Below are 13,874 nucleotides of genomic sequence, written 5' to 3'. Positions count from 1 at the left end.
CTATGGCTCTGGATAAGGGAGTGAGGCCATCTTAGACTATCTAGTGCCAGTTGAGCAGTCACATGACTGGCTACATAAGTGACCCCAAGTGAGACCAGCAGAAGTCTCCAGCTGAGTCAGCTAACTTACACACTCATGAGAAATAATAGATTATGGCTTTAGGACAATTAATTTTAGAGCAGTTTGTATGCAATAATGAGACTTGGAGAAGCTGCTGCCAAATCAGGATCTTCTGACCAAAGTAAAACTATGTTGCCTCCACCATTATTTGCAGTAGCAAAATTGATGCCTTGTCCTGCCTTGTCACCTGGAAAATAAGTTTTTATTTTTTCCTTTTTATTGAATTTTTTTTTGGTGACACGAGTTTAGTAAATTATATGGGTTTCAGGTGCACAGTTCTATAACGCATCATCTATACACTGTATTGTGTGTTCACCACCCGGAAAGAGAGTTTTTAGCTTTACAGACCCTGCAGCATATGAATGTACCCTAGGTAGTAGGGATGACGCCCAACCCACTGAGCCACACCAGTCAGGGCTTCAGCTTTTTACGGGACTGCAAACTGTGGAGGATTGATACAGATTGTTTTGTTGATTGATATACAATAATGGCCCAAATAAGTTCCCATGAAGTTGCTGTAGTTTATGTTTCCCCTTTCCAGAGGAGAATAGTTCAGTGATTTGACTAAATCTACCTGGGAATAGGTGTTCTGGCTGCTTCTGGGCCATTGGGTATGAATAAACTGAGGTGGCAATGATGCAGGCCAAGTGGGGAAGCTCGTAGAGGTTCTGATGTTTGCAAGATGCAGCTCTGTTTCTTTTTTCCTTTTTTTTTGCAGCTCTATTTCTAATCTGTTATTTTCCCCTATAGGTTTAACTTTTTTATTCAGCAAAAATGTGGATTCAGAAAAGCACCCAGGAAGGTAGAACCTCGAAAATCAGACACAGGAACAAGTGGTGAAACATACAAGAGAAGTGCTTTGATTCCTCCTGTAGAAGAAACGGTCTTTTACCCTTCTCCCTATCCTATAAGGACTCTTGTGAAGCCTTTCTTTTTTACTGTTGGGGTAAGAGCTCATATTATTAGGAGCTTCGTACCTTGCTGTAGGTGCATTGTTCAAGTACTTTTGTCCTGTTTGGTCTCCCTTAAAGGCAAGTTGAGGGGGAGGCCGAAAGGATCTGGGTGTCTTGGGATCATGAATAATTACAGGAGAACGTACATTTTAATAATTGCTGTTAGAATCTGGTTCACTTATGTAAGCCCTGGAGAAGAAACTTATGGGCTTCATATTTGGTATAACATTTCAAGTGACACTAACTTAATATTTTGCATTTTCTTTGAAAACTTCTAGCAGTAAATAGGCCCCAGGGTACCGTGAAGTTAAAAGAAAAGGGAAATAAATGTTATTTTCACCTAATAGGTTTCACTATGCCAGTTGTTCCTTCTGTTGGTTTGTTAAAAGCAATGAAAATAAAGTCATTATTGTTCTTGTAACTGTGTATAGATTTAGGTCTCAAATTTATTCTGTAATGTATTTTATATAGTTTACAGGCTGTGCATTTGGATCAGCTGCTATTTGGCAATATGAATCACTGAAATCCAAGGTCCAGAGTTATTTTGATGGTATAAAAGCTGATTGGTTGGATAGCATAAGACCACAAAAGGAAGGAGACTTCAGAAAGGAGGTAAAGATAAACATGGCTTTCTTTGTTCTTTTGACAGCAATTCTTGGTCTGGTTACTTATTAAGTGTTTTTAGTTAATGACAACATTAAATCATAAGATGTGAAATCAGTGCACTTAATCTTTAGAGTCAAGTATTTATTAATATTTTGTATACCTGACAGTGTTATACTTGACAGTGTTCCAAGCAGTTTTCCCTCTCCCCATGTGTATTAAGAATCACCAGGGATGTTTGTTAATGTTTTGGGGCCTCTTCCAGGCCTACTAAAATTTAAGGGCCAGTTTTACTCACATCACCTTGCTGGGTTATTTTGATTTTATATTCCATATTAGAATTACAGAGAGTTTTCCAAAATATTTATGTCTTAGTGGTAGAGATAGTATGTGGATTTTAAAAAGCTTCTTAATGACATGATGTTTATACACCCTCTGATATATACCCACTGTTGAGTGTTTTTAACTATGCTCAGGGAATGAGACTGTAAGAAGAGGGTACAAATATAGAGCTTTTAGAGCTTTTATTACTTCATATGCAAGTTAATGGCCCTCTTTGCTCCTAATAGATTTTTTTAAAAATACTGCCTTTTACATAAAACATATATTTTATTTATTTCACTTGACATACTTATTGAGCTCTGAGACCAGAAGCTATTATGTGGATCCAAGTGCATGTGTTTTTAAGCACCTTCATTTCTTTTATGATACACTGTCCCTCCAGTTTGGAAAGAGGGTCTCTGTCCTCTTCAGTCTTCTCCTTCCTGGGAACTCAGTCTTGGCCGGCAAGAGTCTGAGGGGCAGCCTCTGGTTTTCTTTTTCCTGATGGAAGGTTCCTTTAGGTGGGGAGAAGGATTCATTTCACCTTGGCTCCCCATAGATGCAAACAAGAAGCATGAACCCTACCTGTTTTAGAGAGGCTTTATGTCAGCAGAGCAATGGATATAATATATATAGGTGAAAAGCTACAGTGAGTGGTAGTGATTTTTATCCAATTCAATATGTTTGAGAAATAGTAAGACTAACATATTCCATAATCCCAGATCCCTTAGAAAGTTACAGGTTTCTAGCATGTCTGCACTATAAAGATCTGATATCCAAATGTTTCTTTAGAATGGTGGAAAATGACAGAAGCAATATACATAATCTTCACCTAATGATGAATTCATTTATTATAGTTGATAGGTTACAAAACACAACATCGATGCCCATTAGAGAATTTTGAATAATACATAAATATAACATGGGATGTGAAGTCTGGGGAAGTCCTGCCACAACTATATATGTAGCGAGTAAGGTCTGAGAGCTCATACACAGTTTAATTATAGTTACAAAAATGTAATTATGCATGGATCCATATACATAATGATCTGTGACATTTCTTTTTAACCTTGGATTTCTTTATGTATTCGTATACAAAGCCTGGTTCATTTTATAGTAGAATTATGTGTTTTATTTAAAAACTTTAATTCAAACAGATAAAAAGAAAGTAAAGAGAATAGTGTAATGAACTCCTGTTATTCAGATTCAGCGGTGGTTGACACATAGCCAACTTTGTTTTCCATCTAGTCCCTTTTTTCCCTCCCTTCCCCACCACTGATAACTATAAAGCAAATCCTAGGTGTATTTCATCCATAAAAATGTCAATGCATGTCCCTAAAAGGTTAGGATACTCTCTCCGTCTTTTTCTAAACCTCAATACTATTATTACACCTTAAAAGAAAGGCAATTTTAGTGGAAAATATTCTGATTTAAAATTTTAAAACTAGATTGGAGCTTGGTGAATAATCACTTGATACTTATCAATATCTGATAGTTTGGTAAGTGCTTCACTTTGTTGGTAGTTCTCACAACAATACTGCTGAGCATCTCCATTTTATGATCAGGAAACTGAAGTTAGAGGTAATCTGTCTGAGCTCACAGGGTTAATCCGTCTGTTGTAAAGCACCTGTGCTTTCCACTCTCCCACAAGTTTATTCTGTCTGTTGTTCAGTAGGGATGTTCATATATACAAAGCATTTTCTTTCTGGCTTCTCATTTTCCTACTTTGAAGGTATTTACCATATGGTGATACGCAGTTTTCCTTCTGTTTTAGATTAACAAGTGGTGGAATAACCTAAGTGATGGCCAGCGGACTGTGACAGGTTTGTGTTAGCTTACACGTTTTAACCATTCAAGGAAAGAGAAATCAAACCAAAAGGTACAGTATGTCGTAGTCAATGGCTTTTGTACCATGTTCACCAGTGGTTTAGAAGACATAGGGAGTCTCTGTACCTTTAGGCAAATGTAAAAGTGTAAAAAACAGTGTGGCATAAAGGTAAACATGATGCTCTGGGTCATTTATTTTCTAATTTTGATCTCTCTTTGTTGTAGAATCCTAGCTTGTGAAATAGGTTAAGAATAATTATTGCTTCTGCTGTTAAAGACTAAAGGGGACATTGAAGAAGTACCTTCTTTATGCAGAATGCTTTATACTGTACACTTTCTCTCCCTACCTCACAGGGTTGCTTACAGGTTAGTTATTTCCCTTTTTACAGATAAGGAAACTGGCTTTCAGAGAAGGAACTTTTGGAAGGTCACACTGCTAGTAAGTAGTAGAACTGAGTTTCAAAACCTGGGTCTGTCTGATTCTAGAGCCAATTTTCTCTTTATTATACCATGTTGTTTATAAAATCCTCTTAAGCATGCCATGCATATTATGATTATTTTTGTTGATAAATTTTTATAGAAAGACAAGTCTGACTCTTCTGGGTAACACCTGATATTTGAGATTTGTTATATGGACTTAAGTTATTTAAGAAATTTGGGGGAATGTATTTGAAAGTTCTTGAACTATTGTGCAGGTAGGAAAAATAATCTTCCTAGGGAAATAGCAAAATGTTGCTTTTTCTAAAATATGGTTAGACTTAATGGTACTCTTAATTTTCTGTATTCACATAAGTGGAGAAAAGGTGCTTAACTCTCTTCATTCAGGCTGTTTTCTGTCTGGAAGGGTCAGTTTTTGTTTCCTTATTGGAAGCTGACCTGGTTTCAAGCTTATGGTTCAGACATTGCTTTCTACAGGAAGTGCATCTTATTTTCTGAACTCATTGCACCTTTTAATAATATATAACAGAACCTGCCTTATATAATTTACATGTAACATCCTTGAGGACAATGATGAAGTTTTTCATTTGGTTATAGCATCTAACATGTAACCTGCACACAGTAAAGGCACTCTGTTAAAATCTGTTGAGTGAATGAATGTTGACTGGGATCTTGAATCAACAGGGAGATTTTTCAAAGGTATATTGCCATACTATAGGTCTTAATAAATATAACTTCAAGATTACTCTATAATAGCATATCTGTTTCCATTGGAATTAACAGGTTTGGGTTTGTTTATAGGTGTACTTGTTTTCTGAAAGTAACCAAAATTAACTACTTTAGGATAGCAAAGTTTCGATTTTCTTTGGTAGTTTCAGAGTACCTCAAAATTAGTTGATACCTAATATTTTTTGAAGATGGTAAAGATTTTATGTTATTTAACATTTGAGGAAACCTGGGATCAGAATTTAAAACCTTTCTCATGCCAGTAGTTTATTCAAGAAGTTGGTATATAATTAAAAATCAGAATTCTTTTGCTTATCTTCTTTTTCTTCAGTTATATCAGTTATTTTGCATGAAGGACATAGCAGTAGAGAGGCAAACGGTTGTGGTCTAAGTAGCAGCTTGAGTGCAAAGTGCTTCAGCCACATAAAACGTGAACGATCATGTTAAGATCTTAAATCCTTATTGTCAGATTATCTATGAGACTTCTAAAGGCTGAGAAAAAGCTCTTCGAATCTGTTCAGTGTCACCTCAGGTTTCTCTTGTGGGAAATAATTATTCTGGTGTAGTGATTATAATTGTACAACATGTATTAGTGATGCTTAATAGTCAATTAACTGTGTACTAAGATTCTCGTGGTTAATAAACCTGTGCTTTGGTTATGTCTTGTCTCTTTTCAGAGGCGCCAGTTCTTACTTGCTGAGCTCTCCTGATTGCTTCTCTTAGGCTGATCCTAAGTGAGGTTGACTCAGCTCCTGGTTTTAATTGAGGATAGATTTATGGGGTGATAGTCACTTGTTTTACTCTCTTTCCTTGGATTGTTGATGTTCTATGAGTGTTAATTTTTTTTTTTTTTTTTTTTTTTTTTGTATTTTGAACTTGACAAACCCTTAGGAGGCCACTGACCAAGAGTTTCAAAGCTCTGTGAGACCAATGTGCTTCTGTGGTTTATAGTATTTATACCTAGACAATGGGAGCATGAAAGCTCTAGTAGGTTAAAGATTTCGTGCTATGCCCAACATTTCATGTAAAGACTTTATTGGTATCTGAACCTAATGGGCTCATAAATTTGGATGGCAGGATTTTGGCTTTTGCAATTTCGGGCAGCAAAATGTTTTATCCAAATGCATGTGGTTTCTAAACTTGTGATAGTAAGCAATATGTCAAATTTATTCATATCTATTTGGTTCTTACATTTTAGATAAGAACAGTTCATATCATAAAGGATATCTGTATTTTGTTGTTTTAAGATAGAGGCTCAGTTGTTTGGGTGTCATCCCACAGAGTGAAAGGTTGCTGGTTTGATTCCTGGTTAGGGCTCATGCCTGGGTTGCAGGTTTTGTCCTCATTGGTCCTCAGGGCGTATACGAGATGCAACTGATTAATGTTTCTCACATTGATGTTTCTCTCCATCTCTTTCTCCCTCCCTTCCCCTCTCTCAAAATAGGTGAAAAACCTCCCTTACAGCTGATGGAGTCCCTAGTTTTTGACTCTTCTGTCTCAGCCTGTCCCTGAGAATCACTTTTTCAGGATGTGATAGAAAACTGGTCTTAATCCTTTTTGTTTATTTGATTGGCGGGTGTGGGGATTTTTTTTGTTTGTTTATTTTTTGGTCTTAATCTCTATTGTTATACAGAAATATTTCCCAAACTTCACATTGCTCTGAAAAAACTTTTTTACAAGTTCACTTGGTATTTGTAGGATGAGGTTGCATTCTGATGGCATTCCTCAAAGTTAGACTGGTTTCTGATCCTTTTATAGTTAAGCTAGTTTCCTATTCCATTACCTTGATCTACAAGACTCTCAAGCCTGCACTGGAGGTCCCCAGGCAACACCCAAGGGGAGTGTTTCCCCCACCTTTCCAACTTCCAGGAATGCCTGTGAGGTACTTTCCAGGCTTTCCTGGTAGTGCAGCACAATGCTGACTTTATTGCGTTGGGATGCAGGTAAAGCTAAGAGGGAAGAACCTGCTAAATTATTTTATCTAAGTGAGGAGGGATCAGGAAGGAGGAGGATGGGGAGAGAAATCTCAAAACTGCCCTAGTTCCTCTACTTGTCCATATATATCTATTATCAACTGCAAAGTTGGGGTACTGCTGTGCCCCAGTCCCCGACCCTCTGCCCAGCCGCTGAAGTCTTCTTTTTGTTCTTGCTGCTATTTTGTTTCTACTGGGAATAGTTTATTTCTTAGTTTCAATCTTCTCTCCTTATACCTTTCAAGGATTTTGAGCTATACCTGACACACTAAGGTCTCCTTCCCTATTCCTGAAGTTGTCGGTAAAGCTGTGTTTCACTTGGCCTTATGCTTAGCTCGCCTTTCTAATCAGTTACTATTTCTCCTGTAACTCTCACCTTCCCAATCTTCAGACAAGTTATTTCTGGGGAAAGAATGACAAAACTAATGCTTGAGTGCCAACTGTGCTTCAAGTACTATGCTAGGTACTTTATGTACAAGCAAGTATATTTTTAGGATAAGTTACTGGAAATAGAATTGCTGGATCCAAAGAGTAGATACATTTAAAATTCAGTGTATTGTCAGATTGTTTTAAAAGGAGTTGTATACCAGCTTAAACATCTTCTAACAATGTATAGGGTTTAAATCAGTCATTTTGATTTCTAAAACTTGCTCACAGGGGAGGTTAGGCACTCTATCTGCAGGAAGGGTGCAGAGAAATAATAATCCCTTTTTGTAGTTAGTGATTATTGTAAAGGTCTTTGCCTCCTTTATCGTGAATTTGCCCCATTCTTTCCATGTGTTTATATTAGTTATCAACTGTCTATATCTCAGTAGGAGGATGGAAGATGGGTAGTCTCTAGATTTCTTCGGTTCTAGGAAGCTGTAGGACCAGCCCTTACTTAGTTTTGTGGATATTTCCCAGGATGAGAAATTAAAGTCACTGTGGGAGGCGGACAGGATGACCCCTGTGCATGCAGTGCTGGTTCCCAGAGAACCTGAGACAGGGACCCACTTGATCTCAGGTTTTTGGCTCCTCTGGGTGTATGTGCTTGTCAGTATCAGGGCTGGCCAGGTCTAGCGTCCTTCAGGTAGAGGAGCTGTGGAAGGATGAACTGGCCCATCTCAGAAACAGGGAACCTTATACTTAGCTGCTAGACTCCAAGTGGGATAATGAGTCCTTTTTTAGAAAGAGCAAAAAAGAGGTTGTACCATATTCTTTGGGCTAAAGAGGAAAATAAATTGAGGTCACTGAACCAAACATTGCTTCCCATATCAGTGTATTTTTTTTTTAAATCAAAATATCATTCACTTATAAAATTCATCATTTAAAAATGTACAATTCAGTGGTTTCTCTTACGTTCACAGGCTTGTGCAATCATCATCATCATCTAGTCCCAGAACATTTTCATTATCCCAAAAATAAACCACATAGACATTAGCATTCATTCCCCTCAGTCCTAGGCAACCACTAATTTTTTTTTCTCTGTGGATTTGCCTGTTCTGAACTGGCCTTTTGTGCCTGCTTCTTTCACTCAGTGTAGTGTTTTCAGGTTCACCCATGCTGTGGCATGTGCCAGTACTTAATTCTTTTTATGGCCAAATAGTATTCCATTATAGAATATATCACATTTGTTTCTCCATTAATCTGCTGATGGGAATTTGAGTTGTTTCCACTTTTTGGCTACTGTGAATAATACTATGATTATTCATGTATTGAGTCCTTGCTTTCAATTCTTTGAGGTTTATGTTTAGAAGTGGAATTGCTGGATCATATGATAATTCTATGTGTAACTTTTTGAGGAGCTGCCAAACAGTTTTCACAGTGACTGCACCACGTTACATTCCCACCATCAATGCACAAGAGTTCCAGTTCTTTATATCCTTGCCCAGTAATTATTTTCCTTTTTTTTATAGTATCCATTCTAATGTGTATCAAGTGGCATTTTGTGGTTTTGACTTGCATTTCCCTAATGACTAGTAATGCTAGCATCTTTTCATGTGTATTTATCTTTTTATTGAGGTTTGAGTGTTCTTTATATATTCTAGATACTAGACTTACTAGATATATGGTTTGCAAAGACTTTTCCTATTCTGTGAGTTGTCTTGTCACTTTATTAATAGTATTCTTTGAAACGCTACCATTTTAAATTTTGACAAGGTCTGTTTCATCTACTTTTTATTTTATTGTTCTTTAGCTATTTTATTTTATTTTTGATTTTAGAGAGAGGGCAAGATAGGGAGAAAGGGTGAGAAACATTGATGTGAGAAAGAAATATGGATTTGGTTGCCTTCTATACGTGCCTTGGGGGACCGAACCTGCAACCCAGGCACACTCCCTGACTGGGAATTGAACCAGCAACTTTTTTGTTCGCAGGACAATGCCCAACCAACTGAACCACACTGGCTGGGGCTTATTACTTGTTCTCTAAGTGGTTACATCAAGGAAACTGTGGCCTAATCCAAAGTCATAGAAATTTACACCTGTTTTCTTCTAAGTGTTTTAAGTTACAGCTCTTACAGTTAGGTCTTTGATTCATTTTGAGTTAATGTTTGTATTTAGTTTGAGGTAGTGGTTCAGTTCCATTCTTTTGGTTTTGTACATCTACTTGTCCTGGCACCATATGTTGAAAAGCCTGTTCTTTAACCATTGAATTGTCTTGGGACCACATTAAAAAACCAGTTGACCATAGATGTATGGATGTACTTCTGGACTCTCAGTTCTGTTCCATTGATCTGTTTATCTACTCTTATGCCATACAATCTTGATTACTGTAGCTTGTGTTGTAAGTTTTCAAACTGGGAATTGTGAGTTCTCCAACTTTGTTAATATGGAGTATTACTTTTATTAAGATTATCCTATGTTGAACCAGCCTTGCATTCTTGGGATAAATTGCACTTGATTGTGGTTTATAATCTCTTTTATATGCTGCTGAATTTCGTTTGCTAATATTTTCTTGAGGATTTTTCCATCTATGTTCATAAGGTATAGGGGTAGTTTTCTTCTGATGTCTGTCTTTTTTTAAAATCCTCACTGGAGGATATGTTTATTGCTTTGAGACAGAAACAGAGATAGAGAGAGATGTATATTGCTCATTTGCCTCCTATACGTGCCTTGACCAGGGATCAAACCTGCAGCCTTTTGGTGTACGGGACAACGCTCCAACCAACTGAGCAATCCTGCTAGGGCTGGTTTTGATATTAAGATAATACTGGCTGCATTGAATGAGTCGGGCAATGTTCCTTCTGCTTCTGTTTTTTGGAAGCATTTGAAAAGGGTTGGTTTCAGTTCTTTGATTGCTAGAATTCATCAGTTATAGTAAATTGAATAGTGTCCCCCAAAATTCATGTGCCCCCAGAAACTCAGTGTTATCTTTTCGTTTTTAAGATTTTATTTATTTTTAGAGAAAGGGGAAGGGAGGGAAAGGGACAGTTATATGGGAATGAGGCTTTGAACGAGTTCTGTACCCACTCTGTTACCTCTTGTGGTTTCCAGGCTGCACTGGAAAAGTTGATTGTTTTCAAGCATAACTTATAGGTGGAAAGTTGGGCATGGGACTAGGGCAATTAAAATACCTCAAGCTCATTGTTCTTAGGATTCTGCTATTTTTCTTAAATACTGGATGGTTGCAAGCCTTTGGCTAATTTCTGGAGTTCTGAAAAAGTGGATTCTGACCATTTTTGCCAATTTTTTCACCGTTTTTATGAAGGAGAGATTTTTTGGAGGTCCATTCTTCATTTTCTCACCGATGTAATCTAGTACATCACTTTTGGTAAAGGTAGGCACTTAGGCAGCCGCAGCCTTCCCAAATCAATAACACCAAGCTTATCCAAGAAGTCACTGAGTCAGGAGGAGGCAAGTAACACTTCTAAATGGAGGTACAAGCAGAATCCTTTTCCAGTTCTGTTTCTCAAAAGAGAAGGAAGGGGGAGAAACAATTATTCTTTGAGCATCTGCATACTAGGCATATGTACTATCCTACTTAAGCCTCATTACAATGTTCGTGAGGTGTAGGAGTATTATGTTCATTTTATAACTGAGGAAACTGAAGTGAAGGGGATGAAATGCCACAGGCCACAAAGCTACTAAGTGACATACCTAGGATTCAGACCTGCAAAGGCCATTCACTTTCTACCATATTTTTCATGTATTAGGTTGTGACTATGTGACCGCTACGTCATTCAACTCTTTAAAGTAGATTTTATTAACCCCATTTTATGGAAGAGGAAACTGAGGCTAAGGGTTGGGCCTCTTGCCAGGGGTATAGTGTAAGTAGGACAAGTCAGTTCTACTGGATTCCTTTACCCACACTTTTGCGCTGCCTCATAAGTCTAGGATAACCATACATCCTCTTCTCATCACCTACTATTTGGGGACAGTCTGTGCTCTTTCCCAGAGAACGAGCCCCTTGTTAGCCCCTGAAGTTTTAGAGTGGGCAAGGTCAAAAGAAATCCTCTTGGCTACCCATGTATCTAGCAGAAAGAGCTATAGATTAGGAATTCTGGCTTGGATTCTGGAATTTGGATCTTTGAAAACATGTACCTCTTAGAGCCACAGTTTTCTTATCTGTTCGGCTGTCAAACCGAAAGAAAGAAAATACCTGCTACTTTTCTCATTTCTTTTTAATTTGTTAGTATGTTTATAATGAATAATAGTGGTTTGTTTACATAATTGGGTGTGTTTATTTGGTAGTTTACTGATGGGATGCCTAATCATAGGTCACTGATCTATGAAGTAAGGGGTTTGGGCTACAGTGTGTATCAGTGCCACAGTCTGTCATAATTTACCAGAAAGGTTTTTTGTATTTGAGATGAAAACTTGGCATTGTTAACTCTTTTGCTCCTGTTGACTTTGATATATTTGGTTATTTTTCCTGTTTTCAAGTCTTTTCTCTAGTTATAGTCTCTTTAGCCAGCGATGCTCTCCGATTCTCTACAGTGTTGTGGTGCTTGTGATTTCCAGACATGTGTGCTGTATGTCACCAGTTTCAGGAACTGGTAGAGGAGGCAGAGTAGTTGCCATTTTTCATCCTGGCATGCAGGTTCAGGAACCCTATCTTGCTCTCTTTGTATTGAATCACAGTTGGAGCAAACGACAGAGCTCTGACTGATTTGTCTGACTGTATGTTTCTGATCATGGAAACCTAGGCCAAACTATTCTCAGTTCTTTTTTACTCTGATATATCTCAGTCACTACAACAGCCTGGACCTAACAGAGTTCTTTGGGTAGTAAAGATGTTTATCTCTCCCCAAAGATACTAAAAAGACCTTGGTACAGACCACACTAATCACTGCTCATTTCCTTTAGTTAGGAGTCTTTTCCTCCATCTGAGGCAGCTCTGCCCTTCCTCTGCTCACCTGCCCCACGCAGAGTTCCGGGCTCCTCATGAGGAGGCACCCTCAGTGCTCATACTCGCCTTGCTTCAGTCTCCTTTTCCTCATCCTTCCATAAATATTGTCCCTCTTGCCAAAGATGGTATAAGAGCTCACAGTCCCACTAGGTAAGAATCTGATAAAATTGATGGAATCAATTCAGCTAAATGCAATACAACACCATTTAATTTACATTGGAGAAAGAAAAAAATGCTTCTAGTTCATCTATGACACACCACTAATTTTAAGATGCATCCTGATTTCAGATATTAAATGGGACAAATATCTTAGAATCCATGACGGTGGTAGTTTCCCTTCCTGCCTATCTCAAACCAGAGAACAAACACTGGAGAGACGAGGAATGCCAAGGGAAAGCTAAGAGCCTTGGAGGGTGAGCAATATGGAAGCCAAAGGTTGCTCCCAAGATGGAGCCAGCTGACAGGGACTATACAATGAATATCTTCTAAAATAAATCCTCTACCAGACTGTTGGAATCAGTCTTTAGTATCATTGCAGATGTTGAAAGGGCTAGCTGCCCGTTGCCTAGAGACTGAAAGAATGAATAAATGTTTAAATGCCTTTAACTTAAGTAGGTGAGTGTCTACTATGTGCAAGGAGTTTTGGTACATAAAATTAATGTATTTTTAAAAGTTTGTAGTTTTCAAGAATAATAATTTTGTGACTAAATAGTTAATTCTATCATTAAATAAACCTACTCAGTTGAATAGTAGTTCTAGTAACATCAGTTCTTGCAGAGAAATTAAAGTCACCCAACTCTCACATATAAACATGTTTTCGAAAGCAGTTGCAAAATTCTTCCAGATTATTACTGACTTCTTACCTAATGAGTCTTAAACATATGGATCTTCTTCTATACAGATAATCATAGATGTTTCATAAGCTATCCAGATGTTACATAGCTTTTCTCCTCTTGGCCAAAGGTCCTAGTCTGCACATTATTTTAAACAATAATTATAGATCTAATTATTGATTTAGAAGAGTAGACTTGTGAAGACATAAACTATGGATCTGAGTGAAGGAAGTTAGCTTCTAAAGCATTAGCAGTCTTTCAGGAATTCTCTGACTTTACCAGCCTGTGACAGTTTCGATACTTAAAAATACTGCCTTCACTTACTTTCCTTAGCTCACCTTTTTCTCCCCAAGGATATAAAACCCTTACATAATTATGGTAGAAAATCTTATTCAGTTGGACTTTTAAACAGACTTTCTTTGCTCTTATTTTTAACCTCCCTAAACTATAAATATTTACTTCGTAGGTATCATAGCTGCAAATGTTATAGTATTCTGTTTATGGAGAGTACCTTCTCTACAGCGGACAATGATCAGATATTTCACATCCAATCCAGCCTCAAGTAAGTCTAACACGTGATTTTATTTTGAGATAGAGGTAATGTGAAAGAAATATGCTCTATATTAATTTAAATGCTATAAAAAGGATGAGTTCTTGTTAACAGTTATAAGAAAAATCAGAGGATAGACTGTAAGCTCTTTGAGAACAGGAACTTCAGCTCTTAACTGCTATGTCCCAGGTACCTACAATG

General features: G+C 37.5%; 1 protein-coding gene across 2 annotated transcripts in view; it reads left to right on the top strand.

Moving 5' to 3' along the window:
* PARL (presenilin associated rhomboid like) overlaps positions 1–13,874 on the top strand; it is a 28,173-nt gene that overhangs the window by 2,902 nt on the left and 11,397 nt on the right. For both annotated transcript variants that reach the window (XM_090274589.1, XM_090274599.1), the window contains 4 exons: positions 871–1,066; positions 1,545–1,685; positions 3,772–3,820; positions 13,590–13,685. In XM_090274589.1, the coding sequence (XP_090130715.1) occupies positions 871–1,066; positions 1,545–1,685; positions 3,772–3,820; positions 13,590–13,685 (482 nt within the window). The remainder of the gene's footprint in view (positions 1–870; positions 1,067–1,544; positions 1,686–3,771; positions 3,821–13,589; positions 13,686–13,874) is intronic.

Source organism: Furipterus horrens, unplaced genomic scaffold, assembly GCF_987537825.1.
Source record: "Furipterus horrens unplaced genomic scaffold, mFurHor1.1.pri manual_scaffold_1, whole genome shotgun sequence".
NCBI lineage: Eukaryota > Metazoa > Chordata > Mammalia > Chiroptera > Furipteridae > Furipterus > Furipterus horrens.
Note: the sequence above shows the minus strand (reverse complement) of the source record. Positions and strands in the feature narration are given on the sequence as shown.